The sequence below is a fragment of the Ambystoma mexicanum genome, chromosome 10 (assembly GCF_040938575.1).
Source record: "Ambystoma mexicanum isolate Mex_15411 chromosome 10, UKY_AmexF1_1, whole genome shotgun sequence".
NCBI lineage: Eukaryota > Metazoa > Chordata > Amphibia > Caudata > Ambystomatidae > Ambystoma > Ambystoma mexicanum.
The window spans coordinates 597,073,938-597,097,760 of record NC_090932.1 but is presented as its reverse complement, the minus strand read 5'-3'; the positions used below and the strand labels follow the sequence as shown (position 1 = coordinate 597,097,760).

Here is a 23,823-nt window from a genome sequence, read left to right as displayed (position 1 = left end):
GGTCAGCCTATACTCCCTATATGCATTCCTGGAGGGGGCCTCCCGCAACCTCACTCTCGCCGCCTCCACCTCCCTCTCCAGTTGGGCCTCCAACAAGCGCAGCTGTCTGTTCCTTTCTGCCTTTAGAGCGATGAGGTCCCCTCTCAGGGTGGCCTTAAAAGCATCTCACCGTTTACTGAGGCTCGTATCTGTATCATTATTCCTTTCAAAAAAGGATCTAATGCAGGTGGTTAACTCCTCCCTAATCAACTGGTCTCTCAGAAGTTCCCCTGGGAAACGCCAACTCCAGATCTCCGGTCTTCGCCTACCCAATCGCAGTTTCATCTGCACCACCTTGTAGTCCGCAATACCTATCGGGCCTGTCTCTACCTCTTCAACCCCTCCCACCAAACTAGCGGATACCCAAATGTAATCAATTCTCGATTGGGATCTATGTACATCCGACAGGAACGTGTGACCTTCTTCCTCTCCCCTCAACACCCTCCACACATCTTTCAACCCTGCCCCCTCGAACCGCTCCCTCAGTTGAGGAGAAGCCACCACCCCCCCTCCTCCTCCCGCATGTTGCGTCCGATTCAGCCGTCTATCCCATGCCAGATTAATATCTCACATTAGGACAATCTGTCCTCTCACAAAGCCATCCAACGCCACTAGAATCTCCCTCAAAAACCGCTCCTGTCCCGCACTTGGAGCATACACCGAAGCAATGGTGTATGTGACTCCCTTACACTCCCCCAGACCATGAGGTATCTCCCATTTTTGTCTCTAAGGACATTTTGAACTTTGAAATCCGCCCCTCTACCAAACGCCAGAGCCACCCCCCCTTCTTGGTCGGACCCGACGCAAAAAAGATCTGCGGAAATTCTTTCAAACGCAGGCGGCCCTGATCAGCACGCAACAAATGTGTCTCCTGCAGCGCCACAACATCCGGGGGATGCGTTCTAACAAAACGTTCTAATTTCGCCCACTTCAGGGGGGAATTCAAACCCCTCACGTTATACGTTACCCACCTAAGAGCAAAATGACGACCTACCCCTCTTCCGTTAGCCCCCCTCCCTGCTCAATTTCCCCATCACCCCCTCCCCCCCAGCCCTGATCTCTCCGGCTTCACCGTTTCATTCCCCCCAACCCCCTCCCCCGCTAGACTCCCCCCAGCCCAAAACCCCCAACTTTGTTCCCCCCAACGCCCGACCAACCCTGTGGGCCCGATCCAGGACTATCGAGCGCGGGTCATCCTTGCACACAAACTCGGCGAAAATCTTCTGGCACTCCTCCTTCAGTTGATGATCTGCCACAGCTACGGACAGCAGCTTAATTCGAACATTGACCCGTCGAGACCTATTTTCTAGATCCTCCAGCATCACCTCCATATTCTTTGTCGCGGAGTCCAGCCGGTCTATGGCTTCAGAATTAGCCATTGTCTCTCGCTCATTCTCCTGTAGTCCCCTCTCCAGTAAATCCATCCTTTCTCCTAATTGAGCGACTTCCCGACGTATGTCGGCTAGAGCAGCGCTGAGGTCGGCCCGCATGAGTTGAAACTGCTCCTGGAACGACTGGGCCAGCGACTCTCTCAGAGTCAGCATTTCCCCTCTGAAATCCTGCCTTGTCATTTGCGCCGACTCCGCCACTGCTTCGCTACTCCCTCTCTCCTGCGAGGTGGCTAAGTCAGATTGATGCACCTCCCTAGTGTCAGTAGCAGGCCACAGCGTAGGTAAAGGTCCATGCGAAGCACCGCCAGAGTGACCACCCCCTCCAGTCTTTCCTTTGGATCTGGAGGACATCTGTGCCAAGTCTGAGCCACTCCAGGTGTCACAGAGCAGCCCCGTAGGTTAGGAACACCCCTCTGCCGGTCGCCACCACAGTTTATTTAAAAAAAAGGGTCTGCTTCCTTCGGGGAGCACTCCTTCTCCTCTAAGGGGACCGGGCGGGAGACCCCCCGTGCAAAACCCCCGCTCCTTTCCAGTTGCCACCAGCCAATCCTCTCAGTTGAGCAAGAGACTGCAGCGCTCCACTGATGTTCACCCTGCAGCAACCTATCTCCGCCCTCCCTATAACGAGGGCCCAGACCAAGGGGAGAGCCAGAATGCCAGAGTACAACTTCCCACCTACCGCGCCTCCACCGTGCGTCCTCTGTGGCACAGTTCTATCCAGATGCAACCGTACCACTGAGCTCTCAGCTCTTCTCCCCAGGCAGTTCGCAGCACCAAGCACAATCCGGGGGTCGGGGGGGCACGGCTCACCCACGCCCCTACTGCCATGGTGAGGGGGCCCCACACAGGCTCCCAGCCAGCCTCTCGCCAGCCAGACCAGTATCACCCACACTCGTCTCTCCCGTCTCAAAGGCACCGTGTCCCTCCGTTTCCACTGGTCGAGAGGCTCCCAAAGCTGCCTCGTATCCTTCCACAGAGACTCCTGAGGCCGCCCAAGTGAGAGCGGCACGTGGTCACCACTCCGCGAGCCGCTTCTCAACTGACGCCGCAGCACTGCACTGACGCGCGGCTCGCCCGCCTGCACACAGTCCAGGGGGCGGCGGCACCACTCCACCACCGCTCCTCACCTTCCAAATCGTGGGGCCCCCACAAAGGCCGCCGCCCGGTCCCACGTCGACCGCAGGAGCTTGTATCCCCACAAGGGGGGGCAGGGCGGCCCGGTCCCCTACACCGCCTCCTCCTGCCAAGGGGCGCCGCACTCCTTCTGCTCCCGATGCCGATGCGGGGCGGCTGCCCAGGCGCTATCCCCGTATCCACTGAGGTGCCGGGACCATCCACGCGGGTATACCCCGCAGTCGCTCCAGTCTACACTCACCCGCTCTCCGCGGGTCGCCCGGCTCCAGATGCTGCACCGGCGCGGCACGTCCTCCCCGCCGGCGCTACACTTGCAAGCGCTCCTCGATCCCGGGGACCCCGCAATTCGCCTCCGTCACTGCCCCCGAATGAGGCCAGCCTCCCCTGCCGCCCGAATGTCCGCCTGAAAAGGAGGGGGTGGTGGAACCTCCAGACCTCGGCCCTTGGGGTCGGAGCAGCCGTCGGCACGTCACACTATGCCGGCGGCCATCTTGGAATCCCCTGCATAGGCTTTTTAAATCTCCCTCTATCAGTTCAGACTGCCCAAATAGGAAACAATTATTGTGTCTAAAACCACATTTTTTACATATACAGTTTAATAAGAATTGCAGTACTTTCCTGTGCTAATTGATACAGTGTGCCTGACATTAAGGTATTATTATTATTTTTTTTTAATCAAATATTTTATTAGATTTTCAATTTATAACACATAGAGCAGTAATGATAAGAAACAGTTCGATAGAGTTCTTCCTACGTACATTCAGCAAGAATAAGCGCAACAGTAGGTCATCTCCTAAAGCCATTGAACAGTTAATAAACAAAAATCGATTATCCTCCCCACTACATTTGGCAACCTTATTACATAGTCCGATTTGGCTTGAGATCGAATATGCAACATAAAGGGGGTACTTTCGGGAAGTATTTTGCCCGCAGCAATGGGTTCTAACTTAAGGTTCTCGTTGTGAAACTTCGCAATACATTGCCTTCCTTGCTTCATCTCCCCGTCAATGTTTTACTGAAGCGTTAATAAATTCGAACTACCTCTGGAGGTATTGTAAATGACAACTCTGTTCAACTTAATTAATTACCACCAGTGCTTAGGCCATGCTCTTTTGGTGTTGTTTTGAAAAGAAATTGTGCTTTTAACCAGCTTTATATATACAAAATCAATTTCACTTACATACATTATATAGGATCGAGTTGTGTCTTAGTGACAGTCCATTCTAAGGCTGTTTTTCAATCCGACATTACCTTTTCGGTCTAGTTTTCATGACTATTTTTGGTTCCAGGGCAAATAAGCTATTACAGCATAGTATTTGAGCACCTTGAACTCTTATGTTCTACCTTTTACTCATGTTCTTGTTTTACGGAACATTCTAGTTCGCATTACCACCTGAGGTTCCCCAATTCTCTCCCTCCCTCCTCTCTTACCCCTCCATTTCTTTTAATTAGTCCCTCCACCTCTATACAATTCTCAACCCCCCTACAAGTATTATTTTATATTTCAGAGTCCAGGCTTTTATCGTGTTCTTCCCTTTCTTGACTACAGTGTCTCTTTATCTTTATTTTTGAGAGAGTTCAGGTTACATTTGTGTTTCGGAACAGGCGAGGTTTGAAGAAATGGGCTTCTCTGTCCCGTACATGTTCATGAAATGGATTCCATATAGTTAGGAATCTTAGGTATTTGCCGATGTTGATAGTGCATATCTTCTCCATAGCCATCACCCCCCAGATCTTAACCCACCAGCATGCTGAGATTGAACCTTCTTTGTTTTTCCAATTTTGTGCGAGAGTCATTCTAGCTGCTGATAGTAGATGGGTGATGAGTTTAGCTGTAGCTCCTGACATCGCGTATTTCCCTTCTATAGGGACCCCTAAGAGGATTGTCTTCGGAAATCTCGGTAGATCCACCCCTGAGATGTCTTTTATGTAGCTTAGTATTTCCTTCCAGTAGGCAACTGCTTTAGGGCACGTCCACCACATGTGGAACAGGTCTCCCTTCTCCCCGCAGTTTCGCCAACAGTTTGGTGAGTAGGACTTTGCAATTTTGTGGATGCGGTTCGGGGACATATACCATCGGAGGCACAATTTGTACGCAGATTCCTTTATTGTGGTGCATCTGGAGGTGCTGTGTGCACATGCCCATGTTTGGTACCATTCCTTCTCCGTTAGTGACTCTTGGATATCTCTCTCCCAATTCGTTTTGTATGCGAGATGATCGGTTGGTAGGTCATTGGAGAGGAGTTTGTAGAGTCTGGAGACCCCTTTCGCGGTGTTGCCTTCTTGAAGCGACATTTCTAGGCCTGATGGCGTCCTTGTGCCCGCTTTCTTCACCATTGGGTGTGTAATCCAGTGCCTGATTTGCGCATATCTATAGCGTTCGTTTTCCCCTATGTTGAATTTTAACTGGCAATCTCTGAAGAGCAGTGGAGCGCCGTCCTTGTTCATGTGTTTCAGTTGTATCGATTCTGCCCCTGACCAGCCCACCCAGTATCCCCGTTGGAGACCCGGTGTGAAGTCCGGATTGCCCATCAGTGGGGTATATGGACTCATTCCACCAGGAATGCGTTTCTTTTTCCGGGCATTGTCCCAGTTTAGTAAAGACCATTTCGTCATTTCTAGTAGAGCTTCTCTGCTGTTTCGGTTTTCTTTGCTCAGACTCAAGAGGGCTATTAGGGGGACGAATGAGACTGATTGTTCGATTCTGCACCAACCTTTATGATCCTCTGGTTTCGCCCATCGCAGCATTGGTGCTAGTTGTGCCGCCATAATGTATCTGTCAATTTCTGGAACTCCCAGACAGCCCAGATGTGGGGAGCGCATTAGGATTTGTTTCTGAATTCTAGGTTTCTTATTATGCCATATAAATTTGAATATCGTATCTTGCAGTTCTCAGATCTTGGCTGGTGGTATTGGGACTGGCAGTGAGCTTACCACAAAGAAGAGGCGGGGGAGGATGGTCATTTTGACCGCTGTGATGCGGGTGAACCATGACAACTCCTGGGAGTCCCATCTGCGCAAGTCTTCCTGTAGTTGTTTCCACAGTGGCGTTATGTTTGTCTGATATAATTTGTGCGGATTAAGGTATTATTTTAAAGATTAGCAACCTGTTGTGGCCTAAGTGTCAGAATTATTGCATTAAGGTCGATTCAGAATAGAACCGACATTTTATTGTCATTTTATTTATTTATAGCAATTACACAAAATCACCTGATAATACCAATATTTCATATGCATAAACATATGAAATAATGGACCATCATGTTCTCGCAAGAAAACTTAATGAGTAGAAATGTAGGAGATAATACATCTGTTAGACTGAGATAGGTGTAAAGAATCTTAGGGTGGACTTCAGACTATGAATTCAGACATGCAGTAATTGAAAAGTTATTTCATAATCTCTATGAATGTAAACTCGCTATGTATTTTTATCTACTTTAGTTCTGCCATTTCTTCCATTTATTTCACCACCCCAACCCATAACCACCCTCAATTGAACATGACTGTAGAAATGCAAATGCAAATATTTGAAAATGCTAAAAACAATTAAAGTAAATGCTTTTTTTAAGTGCAGACAACTTTGCCTCACAATTTAAAGTAAATTAAAGATGACAATCACATATAATTAAGAATAAAAAGGTTTTATTCTCCAAATTATGTTTTTCAAAAAGTAATGAGATGTGCAAGCGCATCAGATCATGTGCCAAAAAAAGATGTGTCTTAAGCGCAAAAGCTAACTGAGTGTACTCATCATTGAAGCTAAGATTCAGAGGCTATTCTTCACCGCCTTTGTACATTTGCACAAATAAGAGGGCATTTCTGCTGATTTCAATGTGCATACTTAATTCAAAATTGGGATGCAGAGAAATGCACATAAAAGAAATACATGCCCCAGTAACTTGTGGCATGACAGTGAGGTAGACGCCTGCTACAGCGGCTCACTCTCCGCTTCTTCGTCGTCCTGGGAGGGCAGGAGCTCCCCATCCTCCAGTCTACGACCCAATGTCCATGAAGGGCATCGCTCGACAGGACCCGGGGACACGTATCCACGTTCTTTGAAATTCACCATTCTATGTCAAGACAGAGGCGAGCATTAAGCTTCTTCTTCTTTTATTTTCTCTCTCCAGCAGTTTCAATAAATAATATACATTTTGTAAACTTTTCTTTTTAAAAATAACTTTTTTTTTAAAGAAAACTTCAAGACCCATCATTCCTGTAGTCCTTTAGTCTCTGGTCATGTGACCTAGTCCTTCCTGTTCCTCTGTCCTTCCTCTTCTTTTCCTGCTCTCCAGAGATAAGTACCTTTTCATATAAGCTCCTCAATAATATGTGTTTGAATGATTTTGATAAGGTTGACTAATATTAGGGGACAGGAGATAGGCCCCAGAAGTGTGCAGCACAGCGTTAGATTTGATAAATATTCTGGTGTGAGGAGGCTGCGGCCCCGTGCCGAACTACCGGCACATCGGGGGCCCGCAGATCTCCTCACAACACTCGCAGGTACCCACGGCGCTGCGTTCACGCCTTAGAGCGGGTAAGCCCCCACCTTCGTGGGGGCGGAGTCAGACGTGATCGGGAAATCCCTTCCCGATCGCGTAATACAGAAGAGGAAGCCCCCACCTTTGGAGGGGAGGAGCGGGACGCGAGCGGGAACTTTCTTCCCAGCCGCGTACGCTGTAATTAGGAGCCCTCACCTTTCTGGGGGAAGAGCGAGCGAGCGAGTGAGGCTCGCGTAAAGGGAGCGGCTCCTCCCTTGAGAAGAGGATTTTTCCTCATAAGCACAGGCATATAAGAGCGAAATGCTCGCCGCGAGGAGCCCCCACCCTTAGGGGGGTGGAGCCAAACAAGAAAGCTCCGTAGGAAGCCTCGTTTAGGAAGCAGAAACCCAAGACGTGACGCTACGGAGCAGGAATAAGCTCTGGTAGCGTTCTATCCTGAATCTAAAAATCATTAAGAAAGTGTATATATACACAAGGGATATAAGAAGAGTCCCTAGAAAGACACTGCACATCTTCCTACCCAGTGCAGACAAGGTGCAGCCTCACAAGAGTGGATCAGTGGACGTGCCACTACACCTGCAAAGGTATTATCAAGGCACCTTACAGCACTAACATGTCCAATTTTGAGTGGAGTGAGGAAGAACACGAGGCAGTCTATCAGGAAGACTTAGCCTATAACTTTAAAGAAGTGCTGGGGATTCACTCACAGAGGCAGTGGCTCAGGGAGTCAGACCCCTGCAGGAGAGACTCCATACTATCAAACTATTCTTGAGCCAGAAAGAAAAGAGCACAGAAGAAAGCACGTCCACTAGTGTCGCATCAAAGGACCCCAAGGGGTGTAACAATGCCCGGAAGAGCAAAGATTCTTGGCCCAGGAGGCTTCTGACGCTTTCAGTAAACTAAGAGAAGCGTTCATGAAAAAGTCACAGGTGCCGAGCCTCGAGACCCCCTACCCAGGAGACGATAAAATGGGCAACATAGAAGAAGGATTCCCCGAAGAGGAACCACCAGGATCCCCGACCTCGTCGCAAGAGGAAGCAGATAACGAAGGGGACGAGGGAAGCCAACCTCTGCCGAAGAAGAGGCTGAGAAAGCTTAACAACCTGGAAGAGGATGAAACCTCTGACATGTTCCACCCGGAAGACATCAGGAACCCTAGATCATCCGAATGGGTGCCCTCACCGAGAGTAGTGAAATACATGACGCAAAGGTTGCGAAAACCGCTAGAGAAGGAAGTCAGACAGAGGATGAGAGCAGAATGTCCGAGACCGGAATTGCTGGGCAAAGTGGCAGAAGCCCCAGAACTCGACCCAAAGATGCTGTCTTTCGTCTCTAAGTCTAACAGAGACCCCAGGAAAGGGATAGACCGCTCCTGGAAAAGCTGCCAGGAAAATGTCCTCGACATAGCTGGGCCGCTAGCAAAAATTGTGGACCTAGCTGAGCGGGCAATGGACACAGGAGAGGAAGTGGACCCAGGAGTACTAGCAAACTGGGCGCAAAGGGCTGTATGCCTTTTAGGTAATGCTAATTGCACAATTTCGTCTGAACGCAGGAGAGGGTTCCTGCTCAAGATCGACAACAAACTTGGAGATTTGTCATCATATGAAGCAGGTGAGGCGGCACAAGGGCTCTTGTTCGGGGAAACCTTTGGCAAGGAAATGGGGAGATTCGTGGGAACATATACCTCCCTAGCGAAGGCCCAAGCGTCAATAAAGAAAATCTTCCCCGGGAGAGTTTTTGGCGGGACCGGTCGGTCCAGAGGCCGAGCTACCGGTCGCTATCAAGCGTTCAGAAGGCCTCAAGGAAATAGAAGTAACTACTGGGAGAACAGACAGCCAGGCTCATTCTTCTCCCCAAGAGGCCATTTCCCTAGAGGAAGGAGAGGTAGAGGACAGGGAAGAGGACACAACTTCCCCACAGGTGAGAGTTTTCACATACCCACCAGTTGGGGGGAGGACAGCGGTATTCTGGGAAAACTGGCGCTCGCTTTTCAGCGATGCCTGTGTTCTGCAGACAGCGAAAGATATGCACATAGAGTTTATAGAGACCCATATAAGGCCAGTAATAAATCTAAAGAACATGAACAGATGGGTAGTCTACAACCATTTCAAGATGGAAGGGACCCATCATCTCAGAGATACACTCAGGCAAGACGACTGGCTAGTGAGGATAGATCTCAAAGATGCCTACCTGACAATACCAGTACACAAAGATTTTCGCCCCTTCCTGGCGTTCGACTGGGACGGGCAATTATGGCAATTTGCCACAATGCCGTTTGGGCTGGCATCAGCGCCATGGGCATTCACGAAGATCATGAAACCGGTAGCAGCAGCGATCAGGGAGAAAGGGATTCGTATGATTATATATCTAGACGACATCCTACTGATGGCCAGCTGCAGAAAGACACTCCTCTACCAGACCGACTGGGTGGTGAAACTCCTGACGACCTTGGGATTCCCAGTGAACCAAGAAAAGTCAGAGATGAAACCAACCAGGAGGTTAGAATTTCTAGGGTTTATCGTAGATACCAGGACAGCAACCCTAGAACTTCCAAGCAGAAAGATAAGAGACATAAAGAGAGCCAGGGTCGCTACACTATCGTGCTCTGCAGAGGCTGAAGATAAGACACCTACAACAGGGTCTACATTATCACCAGCTAGTACACATCAACCAAGAATCCAGAACAGAGCTGGAGTGGTGGCTGGCGAACATAGAAGTATGGAACGGGAGAGCCATTTTCGGCGACCGTCCAGACCTGATAATAGAATCGGACGCCAGCAGAGCAGGCTGGGGAGCCCGGTGCGGAGATCTCCAGACAGGAGGGAGATGGAGCTTGGAAGAACTCCAAATACACATCAACTGTCTGAAACTGCTAGCCGGATCCTTTGCGATCAAGGCTTTTACGAAAGGAAAAGTGAATTCCTGTATTCTGTTGAAAATGGACAACATTTCAGCAGTCAAGTACATCAATCATTTAGGAGGGACAAGATCCAAATTACTGGCGGAAATAGCCAAGGATTTTTGGCACTCCTGCCTGAAATCAGGGATTTCATTTGTAGCCGAATACCTTCCAAGGTCGCTGAATGTAATAGTGGGCTGGAACTGCAGGTACCTCTCAGACTCCAGCGATTGGATGCTGGATCGGGAGATATTCCAGTGGCTGGAAGAATGTTGGGGACCGATTCACACAGATCTGTTTGCGTCCAGACTCAATGCACAGAAAGAAAGGTTCTTCAGCTGGAGATTGGATCCAGCAGCAGCCGGAGTGGATGCTTTCCTGCAGGACTGGAGAGAGCAGACACTCTACGCTTTCCCGCCATTCATAATGAGGAGCAGGGTACTGGCGAAAGTGTGCAGAGAAGCAGCGAGGCTGATAGTAATAGTTCTGATATGGAAATCACGGGTATGGTTTCCAGCGCTCATGGAGCTGTTAACAGACTTCCCCAGACTGCTACCCCCAAGGAGTGAACCTGCTCACGGACCCAGTTGGGTTATATCACCCTCTGAGAGTGAAGGGGACGCTGCCGCTGATGGCATGCAAGATAGCAGAGACGCTGGAATCTCCCAGGGATTTCGGCGTAAGCTGCAAGCCTCATCGCCGAGTCATGGGTACCCTCAACTAGAAGGAGCTACGACACAGCTTGGAATAGGTGGTCGACATGGTGCAGAAGGAGAAGTCTTCTTCCCGTTTCTGCCCCTCTAGTCGAGATATTGAATTTCTTAGCAGAACTACTACAAGATGGCAAAGCTTACAGAACTATAGGAGTCTATAGGCCCGCAATTTCAGCAGGACACCTGCCTTTAGAAGGAATACCGGTATGAGAGAATGTAGCGGTGATAAGACTCCTAAAAGGAATAAGATTTAGGAAGCCACCACAGTCGAGGTACGAAGCTCTATGGAACGTATCTGTAGTATTGAAGCTACTAGCAGATTGGCCCAATAACAGATACCTATCACTAGGACAATTGTCAGGAAAACTAGCTATGCTGCTGTGCATGTTGTCATGCAGGAGAGTAGCAGATGTCAAAGCATTGGAAGTAAATAGAAAGACATATGGGCCAGAAGGAGTAAAATTTAACTTGGCAAGAAGAACGAAAACAGATTCTTCTACAATCACATACCCATACATGCAATATCACCCGAAGTGGTGCGTAGCCACATGCATAAAGGAGTATGAGAGTAGAACGGCAGAACTGAGGCCAGTAGGGATAACCCAATTGCTAATAGCGCTTAGGCAACCGCACAAAGGAGTAGCAACAGCCACTATAGCGCGTTGGGTCAGAGACATCATGAGCCTAGCGGGCATTGACATGACAAAGTTCGGAGCGCATTCAGTCAGGGGAGCGATGGCTTCAAAAGCATTAGGGCAAGGCGCAGCTTTGCAGGACATTAAGAAAGCAGCAGATTGGGCTAGCGATACAACGTTTAGGACGTTTTATTTTAAACCAATCAACACAATAGCAGATGCAGTAGTAAGAAGCTTTGAACAAGATTAATGCTCGCCACCGTCTTCACATAGAATGAAGATTCCCCCTGCTAATAGCGCAGGGAGCTCTTGATTCTATTAAAGACAAGGAGGAGAGCATTCAATTCCCGGCCCAAATACACAAAGATATGAGGCAATGATAAGTAAATAAAGTGATGCACTGCATATAACTAAGTGAGCCCGCAAGTGCAAATGTGAGAGACAGATCCGGCATAAAGCAGGAAGTTCGAAACATAGTTGAGTCAATTGGTTATGCAGTTTGGAAAAGATTGCAGTTCGAAGCAGTCAAAGAAGAGGAAGGACAGAGGAACAGGAAGGACTAGGTCACATGACCAGAGACTAAAGGCTACAGGAATGATGGGACTTGAAGTTCTTTTTAAAAAGAAAAGTTTACAAAATGTATCTCATTTGTTGAAACTGCTGGAGAGAGAAAATAAAAGAAGAAGCTTAATGCTCACCTCCTTGTCTTTAATAGAATCAAGAGCTCCCTGCGCTATTAGCAGAGGGAATCTTCATTATTGCTGGTAATTCCCTGCGGGCGCACTCAGGCACATGAATTACAGCAAAAGCAGTTTTCTTAGCTGCTTTGCCTTGATTGCCGTAACGGCCGCCATTACCCTACACAAGATCGCGCTTTGCAAATGGTGAATCATGTTTAATGTTTATCTGGTTGCTAAGCAACCTCTACATCCAAGCAACAACTGCTGATTGTGCCACTGGACCTATTTCCAACGTGAATCGCCACCAGATGGCGATAGCCGGCCCGACCCCAACTAGGCCCGCCTAGTAAGGCCGATGCCTGTCCGTTGCCTACCATGCCGACTGCCAGACATTCTGCCAATCAGGTACACTCCCTAGTCATGTGAGTACTGTTTATGTCCCCTACTGCACATTGCACCGTGCTCTCAAATTGACATTTGTATCTCTTATCCCTAAACTGCATCAGGTACTACGAATCTGCCCGCCTCGGCTAGCTGCCGCCCTACCACGGCAGTAGCAGCTGTCTGCCAGGCACCTGTTACTAGAATAACGCTCAACAACAATTACCGGCGTATCCTAGGATTGGCATACTGTAAGACTTTGTATCTTGGAGGCCTGTCCCCGGCATAACATTGACAATACTTCACCACTTGTCTGTCTTATTTATGAGGATAATATGCAACGAGAGTCCTAAGTACTACACTAAGTCAATTATTACCATAACACTATCAATTATACCGATACTAGATTGTACTCTTGAAGTTAGACTGTACTTCTAAGGTTAGCTGCCCAGGCAAGACTGTTAATTTTCTCTGCAATACTGTGTGTGAGACTGTACCATGAGCCCTGTGACCGCCATGATTTGCTAATACTGCATCCACTGTTACTCGCCATCATTAGCCTTATATTACGGCATTATATGCAAATTGGTTTGATAAGACCTAGTCGCTACAATTTTAAAATACTGCATTCCTGCCTGCTTTCATATGCAAGCCTTTAATTACGATACCATTACGGCTGTACCCCAGATACCATCACACCTTGCCATATTGTAATCCACGAGGCAAGGTCCCGCCGCTAGACCTTAATATTGTTTCATTTGCCAGTCTGTCATTCGTGAGCTTGTACTTATATAGACTGTTACCGCCATTTCCCAATTATCACTGTATTCTGCCAAACCATTTTTACGAGGGCTAGTGCCACTGTTTGTACTATTCTATGATAGTATTGGCGAGACTGCATCTCTAATTTTTATTATCATCCCATGCCAAGTCTGCATTGACGAGGCCTACCGCCTCTGCACATATTCATCCCTTTGCAAACCGCACCCTGAAAGCCTGCTACTAGCGCCCGCCATATTAATATGGTATCCTACGTTTGATTGTATTCCGGTACTATTCATTGGTATTACTCTGCAAATGTGAATATGGTGTCAGCCTCACACCCTATAGTACCCACAAGCTCGCATATAGCGAAATGTGCCCGAATAAAGCGCATACCTATTCCAGTTCTCCAATTGGAGCCCTCTTCGCAAGAGCTAGAACTGTCGCAAACCTGTCTACGCCTTAAGTTTCAATGTTATCCTTTGCAAACTGCTCGCCGTAGCGCTACAACTACCACTATCACTAATCTGGTCACTGTAGGCACCTTACTAATTCTTGGCCTATTAGTAAGATTGATGACAACCACAACTACCCCTATGCCTGACTTAAGAAATTTAACCAACTCTGCCATGACTTTCAATGTCCCACCCCGTTATCTTACCAATTTAACCCGCAGTCTAGTACCAAGCTACTTAAATTCCCCTCAGATCCAAACTTACTTTACCAGGCCCAGTGACACAGCCTTTAGGAATTCAAGGCTCTGGTCTAGACTAGCCAAACTTTTTGAACCCCTCACCAGATCCTTTACTAACCATGAACCTGAGAGAAAAAAACACACCACTTTCCCAAATTACCATCAATAACAAAGTTACCCATAAGCTAGTACACCCTCGGACTATGTTTAACCTACCCAAGAAATCACCCAAACAGATCAAACCCTCTTGCTCCATCACTCAGCCATCAGGTATGCTGACTAGCCCTGCACCCCCACCACTAACAGACAATCCCATGCCAGACCTCAAAGGAGCATTAATAAATGCCAGATCCTTAGTTGCGTACCCCACAGAGATATCTGACATGAAACTGACTGATAAGTACGACTTCCTAGCCTTCTCCGAATCCTGGCTGCATGATGCAGTAGGCCCTGCTGTTATGTTAGCAGTTCCAGACGGATCCCCCATCTTGAGAGCCGACAGATGCAAGGCGCAAGTAGGAGGCATTGCCTCCATTGCTAAAATGAGCCTGTTCATGAGAGTAGTCCCATCTCCTCATATCACTTCCTGTGAGGTCCTCACAGTTAAACTGCCAGTAGCCACCTCACAGACTCTCACCATCTATCTCATATACAGGCCTCCAGGCCCTATCGGGTAATTCGAGAAAGACATCTCTTCTATTCTCTCAGACAATCTAAAAAATACTTTAGAATTCCTAATTTTAGGGGACTTCAACCTGGGCTTCAACGACCCTCAAGATAAACATGCTAAAAATATTGCCCATACACTATCAGAATTAGGACTGACACAGAGAGTTAACATTCCCACGCATGAGAAAGGAAGAATTCTTGACTCGGTGGCGGACCACAACTGTACTGTCTCCATTACCGCTACCACCCCAAAAGCTTGGACAGACCATCACCTTGTGTCATTCAAACTTGTCGCCACAAAGCCGATGCCTAAAAATGCTATTACGGCTCCGCCGACCCTAACCAGGAATAAAAATAATATCACAGCGGTTACACTTATTCCACTAATTTTCCAACCCTTAATTCTTTACCGGACAGCATGGATCCCAATATGCTAGTCGTAGAGTAAAATAAAATTATGACAGCCTCACTTTACTCTATTGCCCCCCCGTAAAATGAGACAGAGCAAACCTAAAGCCCACCTTAACTCCTAGTTTATCCCACACCTGAAAACCCTACGCCTGGAGAAAAGAAGATGTGAAACTACATGGAGACTACTCCCCTACTGGGAAAATAGAACCATCCTTAACAATATATCATCCATTTACAAAAAAGAAATATGTCTGGCTTAACGCAAATCATACAATAACCGTATCTCACAGCCAAATCTAGTGTGAAGAAACCATTTGTAATTCTTAAAGAATTAGAAACACCTATCCCAGTTCAGGATTCATGCACAAAAGATCATATGTGGTGTACCAATATTCAGTCTGCTCTTGCCAACAAAGTTACTACCCTTCAAGAAATAATCATAAAAAAGCCTCTCTTCCTACAGTGACCCCTCCTGTACACTCCTCAGCATTACTACACACACCCTTAACCCGCTTCAGCTTCTCCAAAGTCTCCATTCTAGAGACTGAAAAAGTTATACTGTCACTTAAACCCTCAAACTGTCAGGGCGACCAATGCTTGCCCAGCTCATCAAGGATGCAGCAAGGGACCTGGCACCTTTCATATCGAGGTTTATCAACGCCTCCTTCCCTTCTGGCTCCATTCCAAGCAATGTGTTTTCCCATTTCACAGTGACATGTTGCCAAAACTAATCTATGCAAGACTGACACAGATAGTTAACATTCCCACGCATGAGAAAGGACAGTCCATTTTTTGTGCAGATGTCTAGCCCTCCTGAAATGCACAGGCCACCACTGAGAATAAGGTGTCATGCACATTTTCAAAATTATGGCAAACAAAAAACACACCATCTGCCCTTTTTTTATTTGTAGGAGTGTTCAAGAATCTGGCCTATTCTCTTTTCCTATATGTTTTTATACTGTCTTCTTTTCTACTAACTTGTTTTGTTGTTAAGACTTAATAATATGTATCATATTGTTCTAAAATTCTTGTGTAGAATACAAAATATCCTTTGAAATGTTATAAATTATAAAGCCTATCATTCTATAAACAGTTTCTCTTGTTTTTCTTACAGGAATCATTGTAGCAATGACACCTTTCTTCCTGCTGATCTGCTGTGCAAATGCTGCATCATTTCCGTACTATCAGTTGTCACAGAAAGACCCTGAGCATAGACTCAAAAATATACAAAGGATGCCAAATCTAGAGATGATCAAAGCTCTGGAATATATTGAGAACCTTCGACAACAAGTTAACCAAGAAGATGGCACCCCAGACTATAACCCTTACCACAATGCCCCATTTGTTCTGCAGCCGAATGCCAAGGATGATCAAGGCCAGTTGGAAGAAAATGTAAAGGATTCCACAAGTGAAGATGAACCTCAGTGGGTGAGAGCAATGCTGCAAGCCTTGATGCAAGCTGAAAAAGAAGGAAACATGGGGTCAAAGGCAAATAAAAAACCATATCCCATCATTTCAGATAGGAACATTCAAACTGAAATGAGTGAGGATTATGAAACAAACAAGTGGCCAGAAAAGAGGCACAAAATAGCAAAAATGCCTCTTAGACACTATGAGGATGGTTCCAAAGACAATCCCTTTAAGCGCACCAATGAAATAGTGGAAGAGCAATATACACCTCAAAGTCTTGCTACACTAGAGTCTGTCTTTAAGGAATTGGGGAAGTTCAGTATGCCAAGTAACCATAAACGAGAAAGATTGGAAGATGACCAGAAATTATACAAAGATGATGAAGACGACCTCTACAAAGCCAATAATATTGCTTATGAAGATGTAGTTGGAGGGGAGGACTGGAATCCTGTTGAAGAGAAAGTAGAAAGTCAAACCGAAGAAGATATCAAAGACAGTAAAGAGGAAATAGAACAAAGTGACGATGAAATTGATAACACTGTAAAGAAGTCTCAGCAATATGGATTCCCAAAAGACACAATAAAAGACAATAAAGAAAAAGCTTCTGAAAATATAGCAAGATTGACAAATTACTATATGAAGATGTTGATGCTAAAAAATAGGATCGATAATGGCCCGTCAAGGACTGCACAAAATGAAGAGGAAAGAGGAGCAGCATATTTAGAAAAGGACTTGGACCCACAAGCAATATTTCAGTTGATAGAAATGTCAAAGAATTTACAAATCCCTCCTGAGGACTTACTTGACATGCTGAAATCTGGAGACAAGAAACAAGGGGAAAAGAATCAGCCTAACCAGGAGCCAGAAGTCCCAGGCGATCTTGATGAGGTCACTGACCCCACGTTAGAGCAAACTGACATTTTTAGAAATAGAATTAACTCAAAGAATGGCTACATCAACCAACCAGCTTCTCTTCCAGAAGAGCTCACTTTTGAAGATGTTGCAAACTTGTTAGCGGCAAACAACGTACCTAACCAGAAACCCAGATATGTTTTCAATCAACTTACTCAAGACAATGGTTTGCAAAGATCCCCTTATGCCGCAAGGAGGCAAAAGGGACATAAACCAGTATGGATGAATGATTTGGATCGAAGAAACCTGGATTACGATCAAATGACTGATGATGATGAAGAATTAACAGACTACCTTACAAAGGTGCTGACAAAATATCCAGAAGTTATGAACACAAACCAAATGAAACGGGTTCCAACTGAAGATGACCTGGATGAAGAGAATCAATATGAGCAGATCATGAAAGAATATTTCAACCCTGCAGGATCCCAAGAGTTTGGCACAGTAAACAAAAGGCTTTCCAATCTCAGAGATAATGGTGACACCCACAATAGACAGTATGTGGATGAAGATATGCTAATGAAGGTCCTGGAATACTTGAACCAGGATAAAACAGAACAGGGCAGGAATCCCAATGTAAAACGAGATGTTGAAAATATGTAAACAGCTTCATTGTTCTGCACATATTCTCTTGAACGTGTTTCCTTTGGAAGTGGATGCCAGAGTCAGAATCTTCTTTGTTCTCTGTAAGTCGTGCACACAAAGATTCTGCATCAGCCAAACCAATGCGGGAGATACATTTCTACACATGAGAACATTAAGGCCAAATGAGGAGCATATGCCAATTTTTAAAGATCAAGAAACATGCCAACTCTGTTTACGATGTATCAGATGTGAAAAGGGTTCTATTTTATTAACATACCTTCTTCCTATTGCAAATATCAGAACGTACGATGCATTGACCCATGTCACTTTTTTTACGTACTTGGCATGAATGGCAGAAAGAACATTTAGTTTCAATAGCCTGCTTAAATACAAAATCAGCACATTTGCTTTGGTGTTCATAATGCTAATTTGAATTTCTGGTCAGCTCTTTTTAAAAAAAAATTACAGTGGATACCGGGGAACTGCACCACATGTGAATCCCTGTTATAAAGTATTCCATATTACTTTATGTAGAATGCACAGGAGTAAAATAAACTGAAAACTGCACTTCCTGGTGAGAGGGGTGGGTGGTAAAAATATAATCTGTGATTCAGTTAGTGGGATGTTAAGGTGATAGTCAAATTAAAAGATCTAATGTGACTAGATGTAACTTAATCCAAAATTGGGAGGTGTGGCATCATTGAAATAAAATGTTCATGATTTATGTAGTACCAAAAGTGCCCACATGTCTAGCTTCAACTATGGAAATATCTTTGTTTTTGTTGCTTTATGTTGACATAGTAATGAAATAGACATTCCACAGAGACACTGCATGGGAAATCTGTGTGCAACTCGGAATAAACCAAGCTGCCAAATTTAAATGTACATTATCACGCTCAATACAATGACAAGTAGGCCTGACCTGACATTTCCCCAGAGTCTGGAATTTATGTAAATGTCTCATTTTAACAAATTTGAATATATTTAGGCATATCTATTGTCAGGGAATATAAGAATTGTGAATATGTCTTTTATACTGTTTTTTTGGCTGAAATCTCTTTGTTTAATTCAAGTAATTTCAGCCACAGTCATGCAGAAACATTTGCCCTATATTTTACATATATCAGGCACATTTTCACTCAGCTCAAATGTATAATGAGCCCACATTTCCATCTATTTAAGGGAGGCTACAAAATGTTCACTTAGGATTTTGATATTATATTGCAAACTCTATACTATCAAAAGAATGGCATGGAATGTAACATGTTCCACACACATAGAAATGCCTACGTTGCAAGCTGACAAAAATGATTTACGATTACATATATAATTTCAGTTAATTTTTATAATCAATTTAGCAATTTAATTTTCATTGGTTTACATGTTGCTAAAAGAATCCACCAAATCTAAAATAAGAGTCCTAACACACACAATGGTATCAAATATAGGATACCCTCAACATGAGAAATATATTATTATTCAGAATAAGACTCTGGTATCCACTGTACCAACAATTGGCTGTCATTTTGACTAAATCCATAAGCTACTGTTTACGTGTACCAGTCTGCTTTTTGTTTTCGGAGCTATTATGTTGTTTATGAATGTATGTATATGTTATCAATACTTGGTAATGTAGCAAACTGTTTAAATTTCATTAATAAACTAGCTATCATAATTAATTAATGTTATCTTGAAATGTGCATTCCAAATGCACTTTTGGCAAAATAAAAACTATAAAAAAATAACCAAAATGTGCATGTTCAAAGATTTTTATGACAGGTGTTTTTTGTTAATTAATTGAGTTATGTTGGTACAGTGGTAATGTTTTGTGGAGTAATGAGGCAACATCTATTAATATATATATATATAGAAAAATATATATATATATATTCTTTATAATGTCTTTCTATTGTGTCTTATTGTTCCGTAATAAATATAATTTTGGGAATATAATGTGTGTTTCAATGCGATATATATGTAGCAAGAAGAATATTGATTATTTTTGGTGATCTAATTTTCTGAGCCGATATCAGTTCTAGGTGTAGGGACCGTGATCATTAATTCATATCTAAATTAAACAAGGTTAACATCTTTTGAAATGTTCAATTTTATCTAAAATCATAGGTGATCCAATTTGAATTATTTTGAAATATTTTACAGAATTTATATTGTTTAGTTTACATGAATCTGCTGTCTTTCAGATTAGAAATAATCATTGTGACAACATTATGTGAATATCTGATCAATTCAGAGTGTTAAATTAAGACAAATAACTGTTTGAGTTAAAATATCATCACTAAAGGCAAGAAATCAGTTTTGATTTGCAGTCTTCTTGCATGAAATGCAATTGAGAAATCATACAAGGAACTTTATCAGTATTACCAACACATATGTTTATGGTTTAGGTCTGTTTGACCAAAAAGAATTGACCTTTTCCAATTTGACCACATTTCTTTTGTTCGTTTCTTTGTTCAGAACTGCAGGGGGAGACCCCCCTAACCTATTCCCTTACCCCACCCCACATATATATTTAATTAAAATTGACCCCAAAAAACCAACAAAAAAATGCAGTCAAATTGAAAAGGTCAATTTGGTTTGCGATCAAGTATATTGATGCCATCTGTATCATACTTTGTAATCTTTCAGACAACGCTTTAAGCATGTGCTCATCTAAAGTGATTTAGTGCAATTAATTGTGCATAATGTTTATAGGGCAAGATTTACCAAAATGGTCACTGGGGCATATCAGAAGACGACCGTAAGCAGCTCAGATTCACAACTGGCCTAGATATCGGATTCACACGGTCTAAATCTCGAACACATTTAAAGATGCCTGAAATATTCTTGTGATCCCTTAAGCAAATCATTGTGACTCACATTTGCACACGGCTTTGTGATTCAGGTTTAAGGTAGGAGATTCAATTCTGATATGCTCACAGGCACCTCCTGATTTTCTCCAGTATAAAGTATCTAAGAGTCAGGCCCATAGTCCCTTGCCAGTCAGTGGCGTTCCCAAGTACATGTTTAGTTTAGTTTATTGTGCATTCGTTAGGCGCTTATACAACAAGTAAATTGTGTTTCAAAGCACCCACATGGCAACAGGGAGGGAACATGGGATTGAAACAATATATACAATGGAGGATAAAGACGAACCTGCTAGGCCTTGTGCGTATTTAGAACGTTCAAGTACAGAGAGAGAAGAGGGGAGGAGGGATTGGGGGTAAGTGCTGGAATGTCTGTGCCCGTGGGTGAGCAGCAGTTGTAAGTGCCAAGTATAGTAAATGCTAGGGAGCGTTGAGCTGCAATAAGTTAGTAAGTGCAGGGCTACAGTGGGGTAGGCCGGTGGGTGCCGAGGCAAGTGCTGTCTTTAGGCAGAATCGGAGGCAATTGGGTTTGGGAGGCTGGGCCCCGAGGATAGTTAAGGTCCCTGGTCACCAATTATAGTGACTCTGAGGTTAGCAGCGGAGGGAAGAAGGGAATGAGGAAGTGAAAAGGAAAGTCTTGAGGAGCTTCCGGAATTTGAGGAGGTCCGGCTCAAGATGAAGAGGATGGGGGAGGCTGTTCCATAAGAGGGAGCCTGCTGAAGCAAGAGATTGGCCTCTGGCCCGCTTTTTAGCGAAGCACTTCACACACAGCAAGTTGGTACCAGAGGAACGTAGAGGTCTAGAGGGAGAACATTTAGTAATAGCAAGTTGCAGATAGCGTGGTCCCCGGCTCCAGACAGCCTTGTGGATGATGCAGAGGGATTTGAATTTAATCCGTGCAGCAACTGGGAGCCAGTGCAGAGATTTAATGGCAGGAGAGATGCAGTCCCTGTGCTTGATGCCTACACTTGTTTCTTCACCATCCATGACCTGAACCATTTCCTGCTTGCTAATCATTTTACAGCATCACAAAATGGATTTCTCTGTTTACTGTTGTTTTCATTATGCAAAAGTGGCTGTCATTTTAAATAAATAAAACTAAAACTAAAAACACAAATACAAATGTAAGTAGTTAACCAAAGCCCATTCACTGCCTGTGAAAGACGGAAAAGTATGAAACTAAGTTCACATAGATCAGCTGTCCCCAAATGTAAGATCTGGGAAATGCAAGCATCAACAGATGAATTGTAAATAGCAAATCACTTCTTATCACATTAGGATCATGCTTCACTTTACTCACTTAAATCTAAACATATTGAGGTAGTCAATTGATTTTAAATCAAGAGCAGGAAGCTGTTTTTTTAACTTTCATTAAATAATGTTGTTATCACTAGCAAGCAACAGTAAACATAAGCATTGCATCACCAACAACAAACAAACAGCATGTACATTGCATGCACATTAACTTGTTAGATGTGGTCTCTGTACCATGTAATAACAAACTGATGCATCTTGTACCACTTACTGTGCAAGGGCTAGACTTTGCTAAATGTTTCCTGTTCTGACTAACTTCAATTGCCCCTAAAATACTGCAATCAAGATTTGCAAACCACTTTGCAAAACATGAAAACCATTTGTCATCAACATCAACCAATAATTTCTAGATGCATATCATACACATCACAGCCAACATACATGTAAACAAGCATATAAGTATCAGTACCCACCAAAGGAGAGTTACCAGATGAGTGTCCCACTTTCCACTTTGATTTGGAACTTTTTGAAGAGAGTAAAGGTCCATGTGTGGATCAGGAAAGTACCATGTGTGAATAAGCACAAACTCTACCTCTTTCATATTGAAGTCATGTTTGACCTTGGACGGTGATGCCTTTCTAGCTACCTGTGTAATTAGCGTGCATAGCCCAACACCCTTGTAACAATGTCAAAATAGGATGAGTTTGCTGTTTCCGAAGGGGCAATGGAAATGCACAAACAACTGTTAATATATGGAATGTTCACCTTCAAAGTGACATCACTTGGCCTCCTAGCCAATCAGGGAGTTCTGAAGGCATGCATTACCACATGATGCTGCCTTCCAAACACCTGAAGCAGCTTACATCCCAGGCCACCAATGCTAACCCTATCCTTTGACCCTCGGCACTGTCCCCTGCCTCCACATGTCTGTGCCTCCTTGCCCCGCAATACCTCCCCGCCACTCCCGCGCCAACACCTACCTGTCGTTCTAAATGTTGCTTGCCCTGATGCTCCTGTGACTCCTCCAATCACCACCATAGAAATGGAGAAGGATTTAGGAGTATTTTCCTTCACTCAGTGGGGGCATTACCAGAAGGTAATGGCACTGGGGCCCACACTAACTTGGGCCCCATGCCATTACCTGTGGTAATGCCCCCACAAAGAATTTATTGCTAAATAGTCATTGCTTACATGTTTGAAAGCCAATTATTGAAAGCCAAAAGAAGAGTTAACATCAACCAGCAACGTATTACTTCACTAGGCAGACTATCGTTTGTCATCTTTGATATAATGTCCTTGATCATTGCCTTGCAATCCAGTCCTTCCAAGAGGTGGGCAATGTTCATATACTTGGAAAGCCCAAGGGAAGACAGTAAACATTATTTGGGCATGAGAGACTGCCAGTAGAGAAAATGATTCACCTAACTACCATTTAGCCCCAAAGGAGATGGGATGTTGTCCTACCAATGCATCTTAAAATCCTACTGGGCAGCTAAACAAAGATTAACAAGTAATTGGAAAAAGGAATAGCCCATAAAATTGTGTTTCCACACGGTGTACTGATGTAAGAAAGGCACATCTGGGATTTCCAATCTTTGTGAAATGTCCAAATCCCACTTCCCTTTATTAGACTATATAAACATGCATTAAACCTAAGGATATGTATTCAGGTAAACTTTAAAATACCTAGATTTCTGCAGATTCACATGGACCAAAGTTTGTGGGCCTCTTTCAGGGTACGGCAGGGTAATTAAGGCAAGTTCAGCTTCAAAGCTTATATAAGGCAAGCTCAGTCAGACTTTGTAAGCCATCACAGAGGCCACTCAGTTAATACATGTTATGCAAATGTTCCCATTAACAAAATAAAATGACAATACAAGCCCAGAAAAAA

At 44.5% G+C, this 23,823-nt stretch overlaps 1 protein-coding gene across 2 annotated transcripts in view; it reads left to right on the top strand.

Moving 5' to 3' along the window:
• Nucleotides 1-19,767, top strand: part of SCG2 (secretogranin II) — a 240,645-nt gene extending 220,878 nt beyond the window's left edge. For both annotated transcript variants that reach the window (XM_069618152.1, XM_069618151.1), the window contains one exon: nucleotides 16,022-19,767. In XM_069618152.1, the coding sequence (XP_069474253.1) occupies nucleotides 16,036-17,832 (1,797 nt within the window). In that variant the 5' untranslated portion in view covers nucleotides 16,022-16,035 and the 3' untranslated portion in view covers nucleotides 17,833-19,767. The remainder of the gene's footprint in view (nucleotides 1-16,021) is intronic.
• The last annotated feature ends 4,056 nt before the right edge of the window (nucleotides 19,768-23,823 follow it).